Genomic DNA, 26,523 nt, shown 5'->3' on the forward strand with positions numbered 1-26,523 from the left:
AATTTATGATCTATTTCTCTGGAGTCACTATCGTCAACACAAGAATCAGTGTCCGTGTCGGAATCATTATTCCCCCTGGTCATGAAGTGGACCCCAGCATCCTCTAGGACGTATGAGAAACATAATTGAATTGTGTGAATGTACACACACTTTGTTTAATGCACAAAGTTATTAAAAATATTGGCTAAAATTACCTTCAGGCTGTGTGCATATGAAACTTAAATGCATTCTGTGCTTAGACTTATGTCTCATCGCCACGATATCTCATTATGGTATACAATTATTCCAAAATACGGAAAAATCTGATATCCAAAATACTTCTGGTCCCAAGCATTTTGGATAAGGGATATTCAACCTGTATTCATCTACCTTGTTGTCTTCCTTGAACAGCTGACACGTGTTGCAGAGATCACTGTTCAGCAAGACATGGGTTAATGTCAAGTGTGGTAAGGCCAAACAAATACTGACCACCTTATGATCTCATAATAGCTTTCCACATTAATGCACGTTATCTTTTTTTATGCACTGTAGGTTAAGCATCTATGATAATACCAAGAACATGTGTATAATATTATTACAATTTTATAGTATATAAAGCATTACTCATATTCTTGTTAACAGTGAACCTAGCAATTTAACACAATACATAAAGCACACCCTTACAATTGTAGAAAATATTGGTTCAATAAAACAATTAATATTGAAATGTCTGTGTTTTGGGTAATTCCAAGAAAATTAGTAAAAGTGTCCCACGTATGTGACACTAAAAAAAATAATCTGGAGCTGTGTACTGTATGTTTTAAGTTTTCACAGGAGGTTGACAAGTTAAATTATAGCTTTTTGTCATAGGCTGTCATAAAACCCCCCCACTGAATTTGAAGATGATGGGATTTGCAAGATGTTTCCTTTACAAAATGGTAGTGGACTTGGCTTGACCCGTATGCTACAACTACATTTTATGATACGGAGTATGATAAAGGAGACAAAAAAAAGTAATCGTGTTAAATTTTAACAAAAACTTGATATCTTAAAATGTGTACAAATGTCCCATACATGACTGTGGCACGGCCTTTTTGCGCTATGCCTGGATCCCTGAATTTGTAATATACAAATTAGCTACTTGGTGACATCACTACACTGAGTCATTATCCCGGTCATGGCCATAAGGGAAGACCATGCAATCACCTGAACAGCATGGCGACTATTAGAAGGCCTCTGCACCCTTCTAAAAAATAGATCAATTTAAGAAAACTCAAAAGTAACTAGTAATAATGGCTATTAAATTATTAAATTTCTTATTAGCTTAAAAGTTACTGTATATTGGACGTTTTTAAAGTAAGTTTTCCATTTCAAAAGAAACACTGGATTGCCAGTGAGGCTGGTATCTTGAGATGAGATGTACTGTGTGGATAGTGATATAGCAAGTACTGAACATACCTCATAGTAGCTTGAGATACAGTAATATATTTGATTGACTTTAGTGCATGATGATTACATTTGATATATGATATGGCTGCATGTTGTAGCCTAGCACTTCCCGGGTGGGCTCACTGAATATTGTAGCTGCTAAAACTGCCAAAATACAATTGTAATAGCAATGGTGTTAGATAAGGGAGGAAACCCTACACAACTTTTGAAGCACCACAAATTGTTGCATTTAACACCATCTGCTAAATGTAATAGCCAGCCTAGTTTTGCCTTGTAAATGAATGCTGCTTTTAAAAACACGGGTAAACTTGCACAAATGTCCAGCACTTCCAGGACTCGGAGGCTATTACATTTAGCAGCATATGTTTACCATAGACCTGGTTAAAAAATAAGTAAATAAAACTGCAAGTCTTTGTAACAAAGATGGAAATCCAAGAGTTACCGAGTAGAACTATGTGGCTTTTGACGCAAGGCCTGTAGAAAACCGCTGAAAATCCTGGTGCACCAAATTCATTCCAGCAATTCAGCAATAAAACTAAAACTGAAATATGCAATACGATGGTTTCTGTCATTGCTCACAAATTATATCCATGGAAACAATCCATGGACTGTGTTCCATATACAATTTCCACACCTGCTCTGTGCTCATTGCTATGGAGGAAATAATAGAACAGCAGCTCGCAAAACAGGTGTGGAAAGCTTTGATGAATGGAGTTCATAGTGTTTCCCTTCAATACTTCAGATTTAAACAATGTTGGTTAGCTGGCGAGAAGGACAATCTATGAATTGAGAGCAACAGAAAAGGTTTCCCAACACGTCCAAGCTTTGTAACAGTCACATGCTTGGTAACAAATCAAACAAAAGGTTAAATAGTAAAAAAACAAACAAAACTAGTCCTACTCCTAGAGTAATACAAAAATAATAGTATCCTCCGGCAAAGCACCACTGACAATACCAAAAATGTATGCCTGCAAGACAGATTATACATAGTTTAAATTATGACTGGGATAAAATTATTTGTAAAAGGTAGAAATTAAGCAAAATGTCCTGAGGAAACTCACCTTAATAACAACTACAACATTTTGAAGGCAACAACAAGACTATTTCATATCCTCCAGATAAATCTGATTAATTACAATTTGAACTAAATAAGTCACACTTGGCTCCAACATTTTCCAACCACTATTTTCATGTCCCAGAGGATGGGCATAGGAAATCCTGGTCACAGCCAAACCAGTCACATTAGTTGGCTCTGTAGTATATTTTCCTTCTCATAAACTAAATGTAAGAATATCCAAAATGATCTGACATTCTGAAGTTCTCATACGATTGCAACAGATCAAGGTAACATTAAGCTTTCTGCGTTGTTCTACAGTACATGCATATTAAAGTTTTAGCTGTGAAAGACCAAGTACCGTACATGGTTATTAATTTTTAAAAAGGTAACACAGAGAACTATATACATGCATAGGTCATACTACATGCACCCAGAAACCTCTTGGCAACTGTCTCTCTTTCACTTAGGAATCTCAGAATAATATTATTTCTTTTGTACTGTGTATGTTGATATGTGAACGCATAAAATCCTCACCAGACTTAGTGCACAGGAAAGAAATCTGTATGTCAGGATATCTGAAAATCAAACCAGTTTATTTGAAAAAGGAGCAACACTGTAAAGGGGATATTCAATTAGGCTAGACATTTTTTTTTGGGGGGGGGGGGGGGGATGAAAAACAGGGTTTTCCCCATTTAAAAAAAAAAACTTTTTCAATATTTTTTTTTTATTTGTGTTCAATGCAATTGTCCCTGTTTTTTTTTCTTTTTCCTGAACCTGTATGTTTTCACACAAAAAATGGGGCTAATAGGACTGGTTAACAGGGGTGTTTTTTCATCTGCCTCAGGGCAATTGAAAATCCCCACAGGTGATGGGGAAAGGGGGTCAATTGAATATCCCACTAACAAAACTTTGTGCCAAATGGAAGGGAAAGTCAATCTCTAAAGTACACACGGAGCGATAATCTAAGCAATCTGACTAGATTGCTCAGATTTTCAGCAAGATCGCTCCGTGTGTAGCCCTAACAGCGATAGCGATGCGCAGCCCCGCGCATCGCTATCGCTCGTGCTAGATTGGCCTGCTGTGCAGGCCTATCTAGCAGGTCGCTCACTTCACCCGCTGGGTGAAATGAGCGTCCCCCCCGTACGCTCAGCACACATCTCTTCCGCTTTGGGCCGTGAGTACTGGCCTTAAGGAAGTGACAGTTACAAGTCCTAAGAAAACTGCATTTAAGACCTACAAAGAAACCCAATTAAGTAAAGAGAATCTAAAGCAAACATAAAGACAGTCTAAAAGACACTACACAACAAAATATGCTAAAGTACAAAGAGAATAAAACGTTGCAAAAAAATAAATCAGTATGAGAAAATGTTCTTTAGATACATAAAAGGAAAAAATAAATAAAGGAAGGAATAGTTACGCTACAAAAGAATGAATTGATATGCTGCATAAAAAGAATTACAGACGGTGACAATAATACTAATCCTAAGTACTTAGTACACTATTAGTGAAGTAAGAAACCACATTTAGTAAAAAGTATGCAAGATACAGGATGTAGAAAAGGGATGCAGTCAACATAGCAGCGTTTTGGGTGCCGACAGTCGGAATTTCCGACACTAATCACAATGACGGTGTCGAAATCCCAACTGCCAGGAACCCAAATGCTAGTATGCCGGGAGGGTTAGGGTTAGACTGTGGGGGTGGGTTAGTGTTATACTGTGGGGAGGGAGGGTTAGGCACTAAGCAGGGAGGGCAACTGCGAGTGTTAGGCACCACAGGGGAGGGTTAGGCTCCAGGAGGGGGACTGGACCATGGAGGTGTTTAGGTCAGGCTACGGGAACGGAGGTTTAGGGTGATAGAAGGGGAGTGTTGGAAAACTTACCAACTAGGAGTCGGGATTCCGCTGTTGGTATTCTGACCACCGGCATCCCAAGCTCCGAGATCCCGATACCATCCCGCAGAGAAACATTAGCACATATATAATGTAGTCAGTCACATGACAGAACTCTGATCACTAGCCTATTTTTATACAGACTGATAAACTTCCCTTTCTTCGCTAATCAGACAAACCGGTAAAACAACAGCTAATTACAGTATGTCAGAATAAAGTCAGTCTTGCGAAGTAATAAATAAATGACAAAGGCTACATACAACATAATAAAATATAAATATGCAATGGGAGACCAAAAGTCAATTACCTGTAGCATTACAACCTGAGAGGTTATTTGAGGATTTGTGGGATTAAAAAAATAGATCACGACATTTTTTGCAAGTGGAATTTTGTTGAAATTGACATACCCTATTTTTTTCTTTAAATAAATAAAAATGTACCTTGTGCAGTCTGAAGTGGTCATGTTGCTTATCTTATTGGTAACCAAAGTAAAAGCAGCTAATCAGATGTTTATATGTGTTTTACTATGTATAACACTCAGTAAAAATGAGCAAAAAATGACAGTATGTACAAATCCAAAGTGAGCTCACAGGAAAAGTTGACGTAACCCTTTCTCGGCAAGAGGTATAACAGTACTTATATGCAGTATGATAGAATGATTGGTACTGCTGGCCTCTTACGGATTCCGTTTAACCTATCAAGCAGTAGACGTAGAGCAGGATGGCAGGTACTGTACACAGAACAGAACAATCCTGACTACAACTCTGTCAATTAGCTCTCTAACAGAAGGCAAAAGATAATCCCTAGTTTAATGTGCAGGTCTCCACAGGTATGCGCATTAAAAGAAAGATTACTGTAAAGATTGTTTTATACTTTTTTAATCCTATCTTTAGATTTTTTACTTACATTTAAAAGGTCAAACTTATTTCCTAGAGAAATAATGCCTTGCTTAAAATAAATAAATAAATAAATAAAAATTGACACTGTAGAACAGCATATAGGAGTATTGTCACTTTCTGTTCTGCTGATATGTTGAAGACTTAACAGGCGGCAGCCCAAGCTAACAAAGGAATTATAAACATATTACTAAAAACATTTGATAGTCAAGACATGGTAAAATTTATACCACAGAAAAAGTGACTTGATAACTGTCTAATCAAACATGTAGTTTATTTGTACACTGTGAAAATGTTTATACAGTATACAGATTTATTGATCTTTTTTATTTACCAATTCTTTAACACACATTTGAATATCTTATGTGAAAGGCAAAACAGAGCTTGGCTTGTACTTGGGAGACTTGACTTCGAAGCATGAAAGGACTAGATTTTGTTTATTCTGCCATACAATATGAAACAAGAATTCCTGTGACCCAGCAAGCTTCAGATGCAGCTGAAGGCATACCAGTGTAAGCCATTAATAATCCTTTACGTCTATCTGTATTAATCGGCCATAACACTAAATTCTGACAACTCAGATTTTTTCTTTTTTTTTAAAGAAATATTTAAGGGGGGTGGGGATTCAATTAGCCCCATTAATGTAATGGGAGGTGAGGTGACAAAGGGAGGCATCCTTGAGCTTTAATGCCCGGGGGCTATTCAATTAGAAGCCATTTGTCTTGTCTGTTAAATTAACCCGTTTTTGGATGTTAAGACATAATTTTTGAACCTATGAATTAATGTGACTACGACACCCGAAAACAGGTAAGTTATCAGGGATTTCTTTTTGGGTCTGCTCAGACCCAAAAATAAATCCACGTTCTTCAGGGCAAACTGAATAGCCCTGGGGGATCAAAAAGCCTGCAGTAAATTACAGCATGTCACGGTTCCCGGGGGCCTCAGACCTGATTGCTTACCGGTCCGGGCGCTGTTGGGTCCAGTGACAGCACCAGCCACATACATACTGCTTGTGTGACACAATCAGCCAAATATTACGTATTAATTGCTAGCCACAGATTACGTAGAGATACCTCCATTACCAGTCATGTACTGCTCAGAGATACCGTTATCATCATCCCTGTGCAACATAAATATTCTCAATAGCATACTGCCCAAAGACATCCCTAGTGCTAGCCATACAGTGCATATAAATCGTCAAGTGTCAGCATTATAACGAATAGATCAAACATCCTGTCACGCCATATCATGAGATATCCCTCAACTATGGAGATCAAGCTAACTATGGACAAGCATCTCAAGTGACTAGATGATGGACCACAGGCAGAGCATTCATTATTTTCATCCAGCCAAGGTTCATCATCTGTTCACTCCTGAGTATAACTGGATGACCACAGTGGACTATCAGAGTACAGTTGAAATGTAAAGAGATGTGAAGTCGCTTTAGTCAAAAAGTATAATATTGCAATGGGCATGCTAAACATTAGCGTAACAAAGTGAGTTGCCTAGTTCAAATTAAGCTTACTTGTAGATCCTTTACATTTGGAAAGGGAATTCCTACTGTAATAACAGCCCGGGCATTGTCATCAGAGAAGTCTAGCCCTTCGCTCACTTTGCCTCTGCAAACCGCAATCAGGAGCGCACCATCTGAAACACAGATAAGCAATACCTTTTGCATTATTAAAACAATACATTCTACCTTTGAAACACTAGAAAGCAGGGTGTGCAGCTGGAAAGACTGGGGGTGCAAGAAGAAATGAAAAGGGCAGAAAATTACAAAATGTTTACAAAGTTTAGACACATTTTTTTCGCTCTTGGCAGAATAGCTTTCCGTCCATCAGCTGACCATGTAATTGTGCTCCACGTCACCAGGATGTTTGGCCCAAATGCCAGATCTACACAATTCCCCTCTCCACTCATCCAGACATGTGTTACCAAAGAAAACACAGAGGTAGCTGTATAACAAACAGGCAAAATGATAACATCTTAGCATTGCAGCCCCAATTAGAAGGTTTGCAGTTTTATGTTGTTACATGTTCTACTGGTGTGCGAGCTGCCGCAGCACAGAGTGCAAGGCCCTGTGGGTGGCACCGTAACTGCCCCACGGCACCTGCATGTGGCTTGCAGGGTTCCTGGAATAGCACAGTGCAGCAACTAGAGCTGCAGGCATTGCTCTACTTCTAAGACCTGGCAGCAGTGTTGGTGGCCCTAGCCAATAGTAGTGAGGTAATGATGTCACAGATGTATGAGGTGGGGCCAGCACAGTTTGCAGTGCTGTCATATTATAAGACTGCTGCCTCAATTCCCCGTTCTGCCAATGGGTGGACATCGATTATCGGTGATTCATCAAAAACCAGTATGTAAGTATGTTAATAATCCCTGACTTGCCGATCCTGATAACTTTTGGGTGGAAAACGTTGAAACGTGAATTTCCAACATGATGAATTTCCCCAATCGCAGAATGGGGAATTGCCCAGATACCTACCTACCTGATGTATGAACTTCTTAACTCACAATAAATTTCAGTCCCTCGATCAAACACGGGACACAGAGAGATACAGCGTGTTTGCTACATAATGAATAAAAAAGACACAGCAGAGTGGTGGCAGTATTTAATGTTCATTTTTTGACACATATCCACTTGTGTGCTGATGAATTCAGATGAGATGTCAATCCACATAGTTTGAAAAGACAGGAGTCTATGCTTTCACCTCACCCAGTCATCACTATTTACTAGAAAATTAGTAGTAGGTAAGAAGTCAGGACTTTGCTATTACTTATTACTAAGTAATACAGAACAGCTGTTGAGTTAGTGTTTTAACCACATGATAATAAAATAAAAAGTATATAAAAAAAAAAAGATACTGCAGGAATTGTACAATTGCCTAAAATAATAAGCATAACTAATCTGCATCAGTTAGTTAGCTTTTACCATAATAACGACAATGTACAAATCCAATAAAAGAAGTTTGAGTGAGAGGGATCTGGTAATCAACTAACAGAAGAAAATCCCATAAAATGATCAGCACACTAAAATTTGTAAATTAATTGTTCAGAATATTGTGAAATGCTTTAAACAGACTGGTGGAATTGAATTTCTTCCAAAAATGGAGTAGAAGCAAAAGTTGTCAAAGAGGCAAATCAGCCATGTAGGCAGAGATGCAATGAAAAATGCTTTTCAAACGCTACAGTATATCAGAAGAAAATGGAAGTCAAAGCAAAAGCTGAAACAGCGAAAAAAAGTGTCCTTCACAAACTTGTTCCTTCAGATAATACCCCCCTTCACCTCCTCCCAAAACACCTTCACTGAGATGAGCAAATAAAGAAGAAAAAAAATGAATAGATGGCAATTATATTGAGGAAATAATTACGATAAACTGTTGCAAAGGAAAAAAAACAATGCTATCAGTGAACTAGCCACAATTAAAAAGAGAATGGCTTTCTTTTTTTCTTGTCAATGATCCCAAGAACACAGTACACATGGAAAAATATAAAAAAGGACTATCAGCCTGATCTTAATCCAGTTGAGCACTTACAGAAGGAGATGGTAAAAAAAAAGATAAGAACCCACTAATTTCCCAATGTAAACTGAAAACTATTATTTGTGAATTCTCAGGCCAAATGGATTCTGAAACCAGATGCAACTTGGTAAACAGCAAGTCTAACTGTAGTTGTTATGGCTGAATAAGAGACAACCAAATACTGAAACCTTATTATTTCAACTTGTTTCCTCAATTATGTTAGCCCAGTATTATTTTGTATGTTAAATTGGCTTTGTATTGGTAAATAAAACAAGTTTTAAGTTTAAAAAATGTAATTTGAAAAAAACATCATGTAAAGGCCCATACACACTTGACGACGTCGCTCTATGAGCGACGCCGTCTAGTGTTTCACCTCCCAGGCAGGGCAGTCGGCGGCCGGCCGTACACATTCAGTGATATGACCGGTCATATCACTCAGGGACGACACACAGCCGCCGGCCATGCATGCAGCTCCTGGACGACAGTCCAGATCGAGCTTGCATGCACCGACGATCGTTGCCGATCCACGGGGCAGCACATTGGTCGTTGATGGCGGCATACACACCTGCCGATAAAATGAGCGATGTCGCTCTGGAAGGGGCAAAATAAGCGACGCCACTCATTTTATCGGCAAGTGTGTATGGGCCTTTACTGTTATGTTTCATCAAAATATATCAAAACATCCTAATTGGCGAAATATTTGTTTTAAATGAATCATTAATCATTATAGTCAATACTATAAATAGTAATATTGTGTATGAATATGCCGAAACAGGTTAGATACAGTAACTAGTAGCCTAAACCATAAAAAAAGTAAAAAAAAACAAAACAATGCACTAAAGCATACAGAAAGCCATAGAACTTACAAGTTATTTTAAAATCAAAATATATCACATATTAGAAACATAAGTATACGAGTATTCTGTTAGATCTATTGCAGAAATATGTGGAAGTGACTAAAGTCAATTATACAGTAAAGGCCTATAATATAAAAATATGATACTATATAAAATAAGTTACGTTTTATATGACTAACTATATTATTTTCTATTAACTTAATTTCCATTGAGTCACTTCCACTTATGTCTGCAATTGCTCACGTATTCTGATTAAACTATAATAATTTTACTGTTTTGCAATACACAAAATATATATCAGAGCAGCTTTTCTTTGTTACACATACCTTTCTCTCTCTTATAACGGATTGCATCATAATACATCTGAAGCAATTTATCAAAGTCTGTTTTATCTCCTCCTTGTGGCTCTTTAATGACTGTCTTAATCCTCTCTAAATTCTCCCATAAACCGGTATGACTCCACCTGTCTTTTAATTTCTCCAGCATCTGAAAAGATTGAAAATTAAAGAAATGCTCAGTGATGTTTGTAATAACCATATAGTCATTCTTTAACGTTATAGTACGTAACCTGTATGCTACAACATTGCATCAATTTGGGCCATAACAGTAGGTCTGTAACTACATTGTGTTAGTAGTTGTAGGATACTCAAATACATGAAGCAAAATATTCACCTAAATTATTAATTTAAAAACAAGTAAATTTTATGAAGATACTCTGCCTAAACTAGGAGACCACGAGCGGCCAGCCCCATGCTTTGAGAAGCAACTGTTAACCAGCCCCAGTGGTAAGGTAGCTGGAATCTCTGGCATTTGCCTACTTAAATAATAGTTGTGGAAGGTTAATTTATTGGTTAGCAGCCACCGAAGGATTGGCTGATTTGCCACGAAAAACCGCTTTTGACTGTCTCCCCAGCGATTATCTAAGTGGGGTCATGGGATTATAGTGGCACAATATCTGATAACGCAAGTACCAGATGACCAGATTTACTAGTAGAGAACCAATGTTATTCAGCACTGGGATATACACTAGGGGTGTATTCAATAAGTGTCGGAAGCTGCCGTCTTGCCGGAAAGATGGCAGTTTCCGACCTATTCATCAGTGGGCCATTTTTTCCGACTAGTCGGAAAGCTGTCGGAATGCACGCGGATCAGCGGCTTCAGCCGTCGATCCGCGTGTAGTGTCGGAAGCGGGGCCAAACCCGACTTTTAAAAAAGAATAGAGAGCTGGCGGGTCCTTTTTGGCATTGAATAGAGAGCTGTCGGGTCCATTCTGTCAGAAAGGACCTGACAGCTATTGAGTACGGCCCACTTTTTTTTCCATATTATATATATATATAACGAGTTTTATGGTAACAACTTTTCTCTAACGTCCTAAGTGGATGCTGGGACTCCGTAAGGACCATGGGGAATAGCGGCTCCGCAGGAGACTGGGCACAAAAGTAAAAGCTTGAACTAGCTGGGGTGCACTGGCTCCTCCCCCTATGACCCTCCTCCAAGCCTCAGTTAGATTTTTGTGCCCGAACGAGAAGGGTGCATGCTAGGTGGCTCTCCTGAGCTGCTTAGAGTAAAAGTTTATTTTAGGTTTTTTATTTTCAGTGAGTCCTGTTGCTGGCAACAGGCTCACTGCATCGTGGGACTAAGGGGAGAAGAAACGAACTCACCTGCGTGCAGAGTGGATTGGGTTTCTTAGGCTACTGGACATTAGCTCCAGAGGGACGATCACAGGTTCAGCCTGGATGGGTCCCGGAGCCGCGCCGCCGGCCCCCTTACAGAGCCAGAAGAACGAAGAGGTCCGGTGAAATCGGCGGCAGAAGACGTTCCTGTCTTCAACTAAGGTAGCGCACAGCACTGCAGCTGTGCGCCATTGCTCTCAGCACACTTCACACTCCGGTCACTGAGGGTGCAGGGCGCTGGGGGGGAGCGCCCTGAGACGCAATAAAAACAGAAATACCTTAGGATGGCAAAAGAAATACATCACATATAGCTCCTGGGCTATATGGATGTATTTAACCCCTGCCAGTTTTCCAGAAAAAAGCGGGAGATAAGGCCGTCGTGAAGGGGCGGAGCCTATCTCCTCAGCACACAAGCGCCATTTTCCCTCACAGTTCCGCTGGAAGGACGGCTCCCTGACTCTCCCCTGCAGTCCCTACAGAATCAGGGTAAAAACGAGAGAGGGGGGGCACTATTGGCAGCTAAATTATAAACAGCAGCTATAAAAGGGAGTAACACTTATATAAGGTTATCCCTATATATATATATAGCGCTCTGGTGTGTGCTGGCAAACTCTCCCTCTGTCTCCCCAAAGGGCTAGTGGGGTCCTGTCCTCTATCAGAGCATTCCCTGTGTGTGTGCTGGGTGTCGGTACGATTGTGTCGACATGTATGAGGAGGAAAATGATGTGGAAGCAGAGCAATTGCCTGTATTAGTGATGTCACCCCCTAGGGAGTCGACACCTGACTGGATGGTTGTATTTAAAGAACTACGTGACAATGTCAGCACTTTACAAAAAACTGTTGACGACATGAGACAGCCGACAAATCAATTAGTGCCTGTCCAGGCGTCTCAGACACCGTCAGGGGCGATAAAACGCCCGTTACCTCAGTGGGTCGACACAGACCCAGACACGGATACTGAGTCCAGTGTCGACGGTGAGGAGACAAACGTAATGTCCAGTAGGGCCACACGTTACATGATCACGGCAATGAAGGAGGCATTGAACATTTCTGACACTACAAGTACCACAAAGAAGGGTATTATGTGGGGAGTGAAAAAACTACCAGTAGCTTTTCCTGAGTCAGATGAATTAAATGAGGTGTGTGATAAAGCGTGGGTTTCCCCCGATAAAAAAGTGCTAATTTCTAATAAATTATTGGCACTATACCTTTTCCCGCCAGAGGTTAGGGCGCGTTGGGAAACACCCCCTAGAGTAGATAAAGCGCTCACACGTTTATCTAAACAAGTAGCGTTACCGTCTCCTGATACGGCCCCCCTAAAAGAACCAGCGGATAGAAGGCTGGAAAATATCCTGAAGGGTATATACACACACATACTGGTGTTATACTGCGACCAGCAATCGCATCAGCCTGGATGTGCAGTGCTGGAGTGGCGTGGTCGGATTCCCTGACTGAAAATATTGATACCCTGGATAGGGACAGTATATTACTAACTATAGAGCATTTGAAGGATGCATTACTATATATGCGTGATGCACAGAGGGATATTTGCACCCTGGCATCAAGAGTGAGTGCTATGTCCATTTCTGCCAGAAGAGCGTTATGGACGCGACAGTGGTCAGGGGATGCGGATTCCAAACGACATATGGAAGTATTGCCGTTTAAAGGGGAGGAGTTATTTGGGGCCGGTCTATCGGACCTGGTGGCCACGGCAACGGCCGGAAAGTCCACCTTTTTACCCCAGGTCACCTCTCAGCAGAAAAAGACACCGTCTTTTCAAACTCAGTCCTTTCGTTCCCATAAGTACAGGCGGGCAAAAGGCCACTCATTTCTGCCCCGGGGCAGAGGAAGAGGAAAAAGACTGCACCAGGCAGCCTCTTCCCAGGAGCAGAAGCCCTCCTCTGCTTCTGCCAAGTCTTCAGCATGACGCTGGGGCTTTACAAGCGGACTCGGACACGGTGGGGGCCCGTCTCAAAAATTTCAACGCGCAGTGGGCTCACTCGCAAGTGGACCCCTGGATTCTGCAGGTAGTATCACAGGGGTACAAACTGGAATTCGAGACGTCTCCCCCTCGCCGGTTCCTGAAGTCTGCTCTACCAAAGTCTCCCTCCGACAGGGAGGCAGTTTTGAAGCCATTCACAAGCTGTATTCCCAGCAGGTGATAATCAAGGTACCTCTCCTACAACAGGGAAAGGGGTATTATTCCACGCTGTTTGTGGTACCGAAGCCGGACGGCTCGGTGAGACCAATTTTAAATCTAAAATCCTTGAACACTTACATAAAGAGGTTCAAATTCAAGATGGAGTCACTCAGAGCAGTGATAGCAAACCTGGAAGAAGGGGACTATATGGTGTCTCTGGACATCAAAGATGCTTATCTCCACGTCCCAATCTACCCTTCTCACCAAGGGTACCTCAGGTTTGTAGTACAAAACTGTCATTATCAGTTTCAGACGCTGCCGTTTGGGTTGTCCACGGCACCTCGGGTCTTTACCAAGGTAATGGCCGAAATGATGATTCTTCTTCGAAGAAAAGGCGTTTTAATTATCCCTTACTTGGACGATCTCCTGATAAGGGCAAGGTCCAGGGAACAGTTAGAAGTCGGAGTAGCACTATCTCAGTTAGTGTTACGTCAGCACGGGTGGATTCTAAATATTCCAAAATCGCAGCTGATTCCAACGACACGTCTCCTGTTCCTAGGAATGATTCTGGACACAGTCCAGAAAAAGGGGTTTCTCCCAGAGGAGGCGGCCAGGGAGTTATCCGAGCTAGTCAGGAATCTCCTAAAACCAGGCCAGGTGTCAGTGCATCAGTGCACGAGGGTCCTGGGAAAAATGGTGGTTTCTTACGAAGCGATTCCATTCGGAAGATTCCATGCAAGAACGTTTCAGTGGGATCTTCTGGACAAATGGTCCGGATCGCATCTTCAGATGCATCAGCGGATAACCCTGTCGCCAAGGACAAGGGTGTCTCTTCTGTGGTGGCTGCAGAGTGCTCATCTACTAGAGGGCCGCAGATTCGGCATTCAGGATTGGATCCTGGTGACCACAGATGCCAGCCTGAGAGGCTGGGGAGCAGTCACACAGGGACAAAATTTTCAGGGCTTGTGGTCAAGCAGGGAAACATCTCTTCATATAAACATTCTGGAACTAAGGGCCATTTACAATGCCCTAAGTCAAGCAAAACCCCTGCTTCAGGGTCAGGCGGTATTGATCCAATCGGACAACATCACGTCAGTCGCCCACGTAAACAGACAGGGCGGCACGAGAAGCAGGAGGGCGATGGCAGAAGCTGCAAGGATTCTTCGCTGGGCGGAGAATCATGTGATAGCACTGTCAGCAGTGTTCATTCCGGGAGTGGACAACTGGGAAGCGGACTTCCTCAGCAGACACGACCTTCACCCGGGGGAGTGGGGACTTCATCCAGAAGTCTTCCAAGAGATGGTAAACCGTTGGGAAAAACCAAAGGTGGACATGATGGCGTCCCGTCTCAACAAAAAACTTGACAGATATTGCGCCAGGTCAAGGGACCCTCAGGCAATAGCGGTGGACGCTCTGGTAACACCATGGGTGTACCAGTCAGTGTATGTGTTCCCTCCTCTGCCTCTCATACCAAAAGTACTGAGAATCATAAAAAGGAGAGGAGTAAGAACTATACTCGTGGTTCCGGATTGGCCAAGAAGGACTTGGTACCTGGAACTTCAAGAGATGCTCACGGAGGACCCGTGGCCTCTACCTCTAAGAAAGGACCTGCTCCAGCAGGGACCTTGTCTGTTCCAAGACTTACCGCGGCTGCGTTTGACGGCATGGCGGTTGAACGCCGGATCCTGAAGGAAAAAGGCATTCCAGAAGAAGTCATCCCTACCCTGATAAAGGCCAGGAAGGATGTAACCGCAAAACATTATCACCGCATTTGGCGAAAATATGTTGTGTGGTGTGAGGCCAAAGAGGCCCCTACAGAGGAATTTCAACTGGGTCGCTTCCTACATTTCCTGCAAACAGGACTGTCTATGGGCCTAAAATTAGGGTCCATTAAGGTTCAAATTTCGGCCCTGTCGATTTTCTTCCAAAAAGAACTGGCTTCAGTGCCTGAAGTCCAGACGTTTGTCAAAGGGGTACTGCATATACAGCCTCCTTTTGTGCCCCCGGTGGCACCTTGGGATCTCAATGTGGTTTTGGGGTTCCTAAAATCACATTGGTTTGAACCACTCACCACTGTGGAATTAAAATATCTCACATGGAAGGTGGTAATGCTGTTAGCCCTGGCTTCAGCCAGGCGTGTCTCAGAATTGGCGGCTTTATCTTATAAAAGCCCTTACCTGATTTTTCACACGGATAGGGCAGAATTGAGGACTCGTCCTCAATTTCTCCCAAAGGTGGTTTCAGCGTTTCACGTGAACCAGCCTATTGTGGTGCCTGCGGCTACTAGGGACTTGGAGGACTCCAAGTTACTGGACGTAGTCAGGGCCCTGAAAATATATATTTCCAGGACGGCTGGAGTCAGGAAATCTGACTCGCTGTTTATCCTGTATGCACCCAACAAGCTGGGTGCTCCTGCTTCTAAGCAGACGATTGCTCGTTGGATTTGTAGTACAATTCAGCTTGCACATTCTGTGGCAGGCCTGCCACAGCCAAAATCTGTAAAAGCCCATTCCACAAGGAAGGTGGGCTCATCTTGGGCGGCTGCCCGAGGGGTCTCGGCTTTACAACTTTGCCGAGCAGCTACTTGGTCAGGGGCAAACACGTTTGCTAAATTCTACAAATTTGATACCCTGGCTGAGGAGGACCTGGAGTTCTCTCATTCGGTGCTGCAGAGTCATCCGCACTCTCCCGCCCGTTTGGGAGCTTTGGTATAATCCCCATGGTCCTTACGGAGTCCCAGCATCCACTTAGGACGTTAGAGAAAATAAGAATTTACTTACCGATAATTCTATTTCTCATAGTCCGTAGTGGATGCTGGGCGCCCATCCCAAGTGCGGATTGTCTGCAATACTTGTATATAGTTATTGTTACAAAATTCGGGTTATTATTGTTGTGAGCCATCTTTTCAGAGGCTCCTTCGTTTATCATACTGTTAACTGGGTTCAGATCACAGGTTGTACGGTGTGATTGGTGTGGCTGGTATGAGTCTTACCCGGGATTCAATATCCTTCCTTATTATGTACGCTCGTCCGGGCACAGTATCCTAACGGAGGCTTGGAGGAGGGTCATAGGGGGAGGAGCCAGTGCACACCAGCTAGTTCAAGCTTTTACTTTTGTGCCCAGTCTCCTGCGGAGCCGCTATTCCCCATGGTCCTTACGGAGTCCCAGCATCCACTACGGACTATGAGAAATAGAATTATCGGTAAGTAAATTCTTATTATCTTTGTTAAAACACTTCTACTTCCACAACGCCCAGACCTCCTCGTTCAGGGCCCTTGTGTCTACTAGGACCTAGCGCGGCTATCTTTGACGGATTTACCATAGGGTCTGGCATTCCTACTTTGTTTGGTGCGCATCTAACAATTATGACGCTTCCAAGTTTAGTACAGCCAAACTTTTGGCTTTTCTGCAGCAGGGCCCAGATTTAGGCCTGCGTCTGGCCTCCCTCAAGGTTCATATTTCTGCCTTGTCGGTGTGGTTTCAGAGAAAAATTGCGACTTTACCTGATGTTCATACTTTCACTCAGGGTGTGTTGCGTATCCAACCTCCCTATGTCCCGCCTGTGGCTCCTTGGGACTTGTGGTTTTGGAGGCGTTGCAGGAGCCTCCATTTGAACCTATTGGTTCAGCTGACCTTAAGTGGCTTTCCCTTAAGGTGGTGTTCTTGCTGGCTATTGCCTCTGCTAGAAGAGTGTCGGATCTGGGTGCCTTGTCTCGTAGTTCCCCATATCTGATTTTTCACCGTGACCGGGCGGTTCTTGGGACTCGTCACGGATATTTACCTAAGGTGGTTTCTTCGTTCCACCTTAATCAGGAAATTGTGGTTCCAGCCTTTGTCTCTCCTAATTTGTCTCCCAAAGAGCGGTCTTTGGATGTGGTACGGGCTCTCCATATCTATGTGAAGAGAACTGCTTCTATTCGAAAATCTGATTCTCTCTTTGTTTTGTTTGGATTTCACAAACGTGGCTGGCCTTCTCACAAGCAGACCCTGGCCAGATGGATTAGAATGGTGATTGCACATGCTTATGTGAAGGCTGGTCTGTCAGCTCCTGCTCACATTACGGCCCATTCTACTCGGTCTGTTGGACCTTCTTGGGCGGCCCACCGTGGTGCGACCCTTGATCAGTTGTGCAAGGTGGCTACGTGGTCCTCCGGGAACACGTTCATAAGGTTCTATGCCTTCGATACTGCCGCTTCCCAGGATGCTTCCTTTGGACGCTGGGTTCTTGTGCCCGCTACAGTGCGTCCCCTCCCATAAGGAACTGCTTTAGGACATCCCCATTGTCCAGACTTGTGGAGCCCAGTGTACTCCGCAGCAGAAAACAAGTTTTATGGTAAGAACTTTCCTTTGTTAAAACTCTTTCTGCGAGGTACACTGGGCTCCACAAGGCGCCCACCCTGACGCACTTAGCTTCTTTGGGTTGATATGGCATTAGCCGCTGACACTTCTCTTGTCGTGAGAGTGTGGTGTATGTGGCTACTAACCGTTGTCGTCTCTTTTCCTGCTACTGCATTGGGCTGGTTAACTAAAACTGAGCTTCTGTCCTGGGAGGCGGGGTGATATAGGAGGCGGCGCTGTGCATTCTGGGAACAGTCAAAGCTTTGAGTCTGTTGGTGCCTCGGATCAAGATCCTACTCTACACCCCATTGTCCAGACTTGTGGAGCCCAGTGTAACCCGCAGCCGAAATAAATATATATATATATCTCCTATATAATAGCCCAGATCTGTGACTTTGTGCTTCATTTGCTAATGCTGGGCGGAGTCAAAACAGTGGGCGGAGTTAGTCAAATGAGTCACAGATCTGGGCAAATCTATAGGAGACTTGGAGCAGATGGTATGGGCATGGCACAGGCAGGGGTGCATACCTCCCAGCTTTCTTCAGGCAGGAGGGACACACGCACAGCAAAAATAAGATTTTACTTACCGATAAATCTATTTCTCGTAGTCCGTAGTGGATGCTGGGGACTCCGTCAGGACCATGGGGAATAGCGGCTCCGCAGGAGACAGGGCACAAAAGTAAAAGCTTTAGGATCAGGTGGTGTGCACTGGCTCCTCCCCCTATGACCCTCCTCCAAGCCTCAGTTAGGATACTGTGCCCGGACGAGCGTACACAATAAGGAAGGATTTTGAATCCCGGGTAAGACTCATACCAGCCACACCAATCACACTGTACAACCTGTGATCTGAACCCAGTTAACAGCATGATAACAGCGGAGCCTCTGAAAAGATGGCTCACAACAATAATAACCCGATTTTTGTACCAATAACTATGTACAAGTATTGCAGACAATCCGCACTTGGGATGGGCGCCCAGCATCCACTACGGACTACGAGAAATAGATTTATCGGTAAGTAAAATCTTATTTTCTCTAACGTCCTAGTGGATGCTGGGGACTCCGTCAGGACCATGGGGATTATACCAAAGCTCCCAAACGGGCGGGAGAGTGCGGATGACTCTGCAGCACCGAATGAGAGAACTCCAGGTCCTCTTTAGCCAGGGTATCAAATTTGTAGAATTTTACAAACGTGTTCTCCCCCCGACCACGTAGCTGCTCGGCAGAGTTGTAATGCCGAGACCCCTCGGGCAGCCGCCCAGGATGAGCCCACCTTCCTTGTGGAATGGGCCTTTACATATTTTGGCTGTGGCAGGCCTGCCACAGAATGTGCAAGCTGAATTGTACTACACATCCAACTAGCAATCGTCTGCTTAGAAGCAAGAGCACCCAGTTTGTTGGGTGCATACAGGATAACAGCAAGTCAGTTTTCCTGACTCCAGCCGTCCTGGAAACCGATATTTTCAGGGCCCTGACAACATCTAGCAACTTGGAGTCCTCCAAGTCCCTAGTAGCCGCAGGTACCACAATAAGCTGGTTCAGGTGAAACGCTGACACCACCTTTGGGAGAAACTGGGGACGAGTCCGCAGCTCTGCCCTGTCCGAATGGACAATCAGATATGGGCTTTTGTGAGACAAAGCCGCCAATTCTGACACTCGCCTGGCCGAGGCCAGGGCCAACATCATGGTCACTTTCCATGTGAGATATTTCAAATCCACAGATTTGAGCGGTTTAAACCAATGTGATTTGAGGAATCCCAGCACTACGTTCAGATCCCACAGTGCCACTGGAGGCACAAAAGGGGGTTGTATATGCAGTACTCCCTTGACAAACTTCTGGACTTCAGGAACTGAAGCCAATTCTTTCTGGAAGAAAATCGACAGGGCCGAAATTTGAACCTTAATGGACCCCAATCTGAGGCCCATAGACACTCCTGTTTGCAGGAAATGCAGGAATCGACCGAGTTGAAATTTCTTCGTGGAGCCTTCCTGGCCTCACACCACGCAACATATTTTCGCCACATGTGGTGATAATGTTGTGCGGTCACGTCCTTCCTGGCTTTGACCAGGGTAGGAATGACCTCTTCCGGAATGCCTTTTTCCCTTAGGATCCGGCGTTCAACCGCCATGCCGTCAAACGCAGCCGCGGTAAGTCTTGGAACAGACATGGTACGTGCTGAAGCAAGTCCCTTCTTAGCGGCAGAGGTCATGAGTCCTCTGTGAGTATCTCTTGAAGTTCCGGGTACCAAGTCCTTCTTGGCCTATCCGGAGCCACGAGTATAGTTCTTACTCCTCTACGTCTTATAATTCTCAATACCTTGGGTATGAGAAGCAGAGGAGGAAACACATACACCGACTGGTACGCCCACGGTGTTACCAGAACGTCCACAGCTATTGCCTGAAAGTCTCTTGACCTGGCGCAATACCTGTCCAGTTTTTTGTTCAGGCGGGACGCCATCATGTACACCTTTGGTCTTTCCCAACGGTTCACAATCATGTGGAAAACTTCCCGATGAAGTCCCCACTCTCCCGGGTGGAGGTCGTGCCTGCTGAGGAAGTCTGCTTCCCAGTTGTCCACTCCCGGAATGAACACTGCTGACAGTGCTATCACATGATTTTCCGCCCAGCGAAAAATCCTTGCAGTTTTTGCCATTGCCCTCCTGCTTCTTGTGCCGCCCTGTCTGTTTACGTGGGCGACTGCCGTGATGTTGTCCCACTGGATCAATACCGGCTGACCTTGAAGCAGAGGTCTTGCTAAGCTTAGAGCATTATAAATTGCCCTTAGCTCCAGTATATTTATGTGGAGAAAAGTCTCCAGACTTGATCACACTCCCTGGAAATTTTTTCCCTGTGTGACTGCTCCCCAGCCTCTCAGGCTGGCATCCCTGGTCACCAGGACCCTTCCTGAATGCCGAATCTGCGGCCCATTAGTAGATGAGTACTTTGCAGCCACCGCAGAAGAAACACCCTTGTCCTTGGAGATAGGGTTATCCGCTGATGCATCTGAAGATGCGATCCGGACCATTTGTCCAGCAGATCCCACTGAAAAGTTCTTGCGTGGAATCTGCCGAATGGAATCGCTTCGTAATAAGCCACCATTTTTCCCAGGACTCTTGTGCAATGATGCACTGACACTTTTCCTGGTTTTAGGAGGTTCCTGACTAGCTCGGATAACTCCCTGGCTTTCTCCTCCGGGAGAAACACCTTTTTCTGGACTGTGTCCAGAATCATCCCTAGGAACAGCAGACGTGTCGTCGGAAACAACTGCGGTTTTGGAACATTTAGAATCCACCCGTGCTGTCGTAGAACTACTTGAGATAGTGCTACTCCGACCTTCAACTGTTCTCTGGACCTTGCTCTTATCAGGAGGTCGTCCATTTTCTTCGAAGAAGAATCATCATTTCGGGCATTACCTTGGTAAAGACCCGGAGTGCCGTGGACAATCCAAACGGCAGCGTCTGAAACTGATAGTGACAGTTCTGTACCACGAACCTGAGATACCCTTGGTGAGAAGGGCAAATTGGGACATGGAGGTAAGCATCCCTGATGTCCCGGGACACCATATAGTCCCCTTCTTCCTGGTTCGCTATCACTGCTCTGAGTGACTCCATCTTGATTTGAACCTTTGTAAGTGTTCAAATATTTCAGATTTAGAATAGGTCTCACCGAGCCTTCTGGTTTCAGTACCACAATATAGTGTGTAATAATACCCCTTTCCTTGTTGTAGGAGGGGTACTTTGATTATCACCTGCTGGGAATACAGCTTGTGAATTGTTTCCAATACTGCCTCTCTGTCGGAGGGAGACGTTGGTAAAGCAGACTTCAGGAACCTGCGAGGGGAAACGTCTCGACTTTCCAATCTGTACCCCTGGGATACTACTTGTAGGATCCAGGGGTCCTGTACGGCTCCAGCGTCATGCTGAGAACTTGGCAGAAGCGGTGGAAGGCTTCTGTTCTTGGGAATGGGCTGCCTGCTGCAGTCTTCTTCCCTTTCCTCTATCCCTGGGCAGATATGCTTATGGGAACGAAAGGACTGAGGCTGAAAAGACGGTGTCTTTTTCTGCATAGATGTGACTTAGGGTAAAAACGGTGGATTTCCCAGCAGTTGCCGTGGCCACCAGGTCCGATGGACCGACCCCAAATAACTCCTCCCCTTTATACGGCAATACATCTTTGTGCCGTTTGGAATCTGCATCACCTGACCACTGTCGTGTCCATAAACATCTTTTGGCAGATATGGACATCGCACTTACTCTTGATGCCAGAGTGCAAATATCCCTCTGTGCATCTCGCATATATAGAAATGCATTCTTTAAATGCTCTATAGTAAATAAAATACTGTCCCTGTCAAGGGTATCAATATTTTCAGTCAGGGAATCCGACCAAGCCACCCCCGCGCTGCACATCCAGGCTGAGGCGATCGCTGGTCGCAGTATAACACCAGTATGTGTGTATATACTTTTTAGGATATTTTCCAGCCTCCTATCAGCTGGCTCCTTGAGGGCGGCCGTATCTGGAGACGGTACCGCCACTTGTTTTGATAAGCGTGTGAGCGCCTTATCCACCCTAAGGGGTGTTTCCCAACGCGCCCTAACTTCTGGCGGGAAAGGGTATACCGCCAATAATTTTCTATCGGGGGAACCCCGCGCCTCATCACACACTTCATTTAATTTATCTGATTCAGGAAAAACTATAGGTAGTTTTTCCACACCCCACATAATACCTTTTTTTGTGGTACTTGTAGTATCAGAAATATGTAACACCTCCTTCATTGCCCTTAACAAGTAACGTGTGGCCCTAAAGGAAAATACGTTTGTTTCTTCACCGTCGACACTGGAGTCAGTGTCCGTGTCTGTGTCGACCGACTGAGGTAAAATGGGCATTATAACGTCCCTGACGGTGTTTTAGACGCCTGGACAGATACTAATATGTTTGCCGGCCGTCTCATGTCGTCAACCGACTTGCAGCGTGTTGACATTATCACGTAATTCCTTAAATAAGCCATCTATTCCGGTGTCGACTCCCTTGAGAGTGACATCACCATTACAGGCAATTTGCTCCGCCTCCCAACATCGTCCTCATACATGTCGACACACACGTACCGACACACAGCACACACACAGGGAATGCTCTGATAGAGGACAGGACCCACTAGCCCTTTGGGGAGACAGAGGGAGAGTTTGCCAGCACACACCAAAAACGCTATAATTATACAGGGACAACCTTTATATAAGTGCTTTTCCCTTATAGCATTTTAATATATGTAGTCATATCGCCAAATCAGTGCCCCCCCTCTCTGTTTTAACCCTGTTTCTGTAGTGCAGTGCAGGGGAGAGCCTGGGAGCCTTCCCACCAGCATTTCTGTGAGGGAAAATGGCGCTGTGTGCTGAGGAGAATAGGCCCCGCCCCCTTTTCGGCGGGCTTCTTCTCCCGTTTTTCTGAGACCTGGCAGGGGTTAAATACATCCATATAGCCCCCAGGGGCTATATGTGATGTATTTTTAGCCAGAATAAGGTACTATCATTGCTGCCCAGGGCGCCCCCCCCAGCACCCTGCACCCTCAGTGACCGCTGTTATGAAGTGTGCTGACAACAATGGCGCACAGCTGCAGTGCTGTGCGCTACCTTATGAAGACTGAAAAGTCTTCTGCCGCCGGTTTCTGGACCTCTTCATTTTTCGGCATCTGCAAGGGGGTCGGCGGCGCGGCTCCGGGACGAACCCCAGGGTGAGACCTGTGTTCCGACTCCCTCTGGAGCTAATGGTGTCCAGTAGCCTAAGAAGCCAATCCATCCTGCACGCAGGTGAGTTCACTTCTCTCCCCTAAGTCCCTCGATGCAGTGAGCCTGTTGCCAGCAGGACTCACTGAAAATAAAAAACCTAACAAAACTTTTACTCTAAGCAGCTCTTTAGGAGAGCCACCTAGATTGCACCCTTCTCGGCCGGGCACAAAAATCTAACTGAGGCTTGGAGGAGGGTCATAGGGGGAGGAGCCAGTGCACACCACCTGATCCTAAAGCTTTTACTTTTGTGCCCTGTCTCCTGCGGAGCCGCTATTCCCCATGGACCTGACGGAGTCCCCAGCATCCACTAGGACGTTAGAGAAAAGGGGGCATGGCTAACGGGAAAGGGGGCGTGGCTTCGCGGGTGGACCCGCGATCGTGAGGCACGTCCCTGTTTTCGTCAGTGAGGGGGCATGCCCAGCGCTCTGTGAGCTGCTGGCATGCCCCCAGCGGCGGATTATGAGTCCGGGGGGCCCAGGGCACTTGAGACAGGAACCCTATCTCATTGCTGTGCCTGCTGTGGGTTTGGGGCGTGGCCTAATTGTGCCCCCTCGTGGCCACGCTCCTCCTTATGCAAATTCCGGGATTTTTTTTTTTGAAATGGGATTTTGGCCCCTCAGCTAGGGGTAAATCCAGACACCCCCCCCCCCCCCCCACACACACACCCGCACAGGCAGAAGAAAGCAGGGAGGCTGCTGCTGCATCCCTGCAACACCACAGACCTGCCAACACGCAGTAGCACAATGCTGCCGCTGTTACTGGCAGGACGGGGGAGCTTCCGAGCTGGGACAGAGCTACTCCAGCCGCGGGCCCCCTAAAACTGTGAGGCCCGGGGTACGTACCCCCTGGGCCCACCCTTAATCCGTACCCCCTGATGCCCCCTCTCCGTCTGTCTCCACTAAATAGACGCTGTGTGCATGCTTAGCAGAACAGCGAGTACAGGAGCTTCCCAACTGCCCCCCACCCCCACCCACCACGGGACACTGCGGCCTGCGGGTGGGATAGTGGGACAGACCCCCAAAAAATGGGACTGTCCCGCTAAAATCGGGACAGTTGGGAGGTATGGGGGTGTGTAAGGGGGTATGCCATACAGACAGACGGGCACCGGCTCACTGTGTACTTGACCCCCCCCCACATCAGCATACTCAGCAGGGGCTCTCTGGCGCAGAGGAGCGTCACTTTCTGGCACACTCCACGCTTCTTAGCTGCAGTTTTGTGGGGCACCTGCCGCTGTGCAGCTTCCGTACCGCCTCTGTTATCTCCAGCCCCGGCAACCCCAACGCTAGCTGCAGCGCTGCCGCCCGCAGTGAGGTGCGCCCAGCTCCTTCACACACTTTAGCCGGCGGGCAGCGCTGCAGAAGTCCGCGCTGCTTGCAGGCTCCAACCCCCTCCTCCCTCCAGCCGCAGCGTCTCCTGGGGGCTAACCAGTCACTCCCAGTCTCCCCTTACCACAGTGCCCGGCAGCCGCGCGAGGTCCGCGGTGTGTGACTGAGGAGTGGGGGGGAGGGATGTGGACGGGCAGAGGAAGCAGGACTCCAGCCTGAGAGCGTCAGCCATGCCAAGTCTCCACCAGCAGCAGATCCCAACAGGTTGGAGTGGAACAGAAGCAGCCAGCAGCAGTGACTCCGGTAAGACACATCTGTCTGTCACCACTGTTCTGTCCCTAATACCAATCTCTCCCGTGCCCTGTGTTCTGTCATGTCCCTGTCACCCCTGGCCTTGCCCTGTCACCCTTATCCTGGCCCTTTCACCCTTATCCTGGCCCTGTCACCCCTATCCTGGCCCTGTCACCCCTATCCTGGCCCTGTCAACCAAATCCTGGTCCTGACGCCCCTACCCTGGCCCTGTCACCCCTATCCTGTCCCTGTCATTTCTGTCCTGGCCCCGTCACCCCCGTCCTTGCCCTGTCACCCCTGTCCTGGCCCCGTCACCCCTGTTCTGACCCTGTCACCCCTGTCCTGGCCCTGTTACTGCATACCCTTCAACTACCTTTTTGGCAGGTACAGTACCCGCAGCGCCTCCAGACCCCTCCCCAATGCACCACACCTCCGCACCTTCCCCTCCACCACATGCGACACTCCACCCCTCCCCCACACGCTGTGCCTCCAGACCCCTACACCACCAGCGCCTCCCACTCCCCCACCACCCACAGCACCTCCAGACCCCCTCCACCATCTACCCCCCATATATGTCTCCACCCACACCTACCCCCCTCCACCCACAGCATCTGCAGACACCCTCCTCCATTCGCGGTCTCCCCCTCACCCACCCACGGCACCTCCGCACCTGCCCCTCCACCACCTGCAGCGCCTCCGGACACCCTTCCCCGTCCGGCGCACCACCCGCACCTGCCTCTCCCCCACCGCGGTGCATCCGGACCCCCTACCCCACCCACGGCACCCCCGCCCCTTCCCATCCCACAGCACCTCCGGAACTCTTCACCCATCCGCAACATCCCTGCACCTGCCCCTCCCCAGTGGCACCCCTGCCCCTCCCCCACCTGCAGTGCCTCCGGACCCCTCCCCCATATACAGCCCCCACTCTTCTGTCTCTCCCCCACCCGCAGCACGTCCCAACCCTTCCCCATCCGGGCCCCCCCCTGCATCTGCCCCCCCTCCACCTGCAGCATCTACAGACACCCTTCCCCATCCGCAATCCCCCCCGCACCCGATCGTTCTGTACATCGTGTCCTGCAGGTGCTGTTCACGCCGTCGCAAGGGGCTGCGCCTCCTTCACCATCGCACGCCCTTTCCTTGTGCAATATTTAACCACTAACAAAGGAATGCAGGTAATACTCCATATAATACAAATATTGAACCCCATATAGGCATGCAGGGGTTAAAGGGGTGTAGCCCCTTGCGACGGTGTGAAGAGCGCCCGTAGGGCGCGATGAAGCACCTAGTATATATATATATATATATATATATATATGTAACTCTAAGATGTGC

The 26,523-nt window shown here is 46.2% G+C and overlaps 1 protein-coding gene and 1 long non-coding RNA gene across 7 annotated transcripts in view; one reads left to right on the top strand and one right to left on the bottom strand.

Moving 5' to 3' along the window:
* BRIP1 (BRCA1 interacting helicase 1) overlaps nucleotides 1-26,523 on the bottom strand; it is a 660,079-nt gene that overhangs the window by 109,150 nt on the left and 524,406 nt on the right. For all 5 annotated transcript variants that reach the window (XM_063954025.1, XM_063954024.1, XM_063954027.1 and 2 more), the window contains 2 exons: nucleotides 9,974-10,133; nucleotides 6,795-6,916 (listed from right to left, as the gene is read on the bottom strand). In XM_063954025.1, coding sequence (XP_063810095.1) covers nucleotides 6,795-6,916; nucleotides 9,974-10,133 — 282 coding nt within the window. The remainder of the gene's footprint in view (nucleotides 1-6,794; nucleotides 6,917-9,973; nucleotides 10,134-26,523) is intronic.
* LOC135031726 (uncharacterized) overlaps nucleotides 7,534-26,523 on the top strand; it is a 64,531-nt gene continuing 45,541 nt past the window's right edge. For both annotated transcript variants that reach the window (XR_010227382.1, XR_010227376.1), the window contains exon 1: nucleotides 7,534-7,629. This is a non-coding gene — a long non-coding RNA (uncharacterized LOC135031726). The remainder of the gene's footprint in view (nucleotides 7,630-26,523) is intronic.

The sequence above is a fragment of the Pseudophryne corroboree genome, chromosome 2 (assembly GCF_028390025.1).
Source record: "Pseudophryne corroboree isolate aPseCor3 chromosome 2, aPseCor3.hap2, whole genome shotgun sequence".
NCBI classification, from domain to species: Eukaryota; Metazoa; Chordata; class Amphibia; order Anura; family Myobatrachidae; genus Pseudophryne; species Pseudophryne corroboree.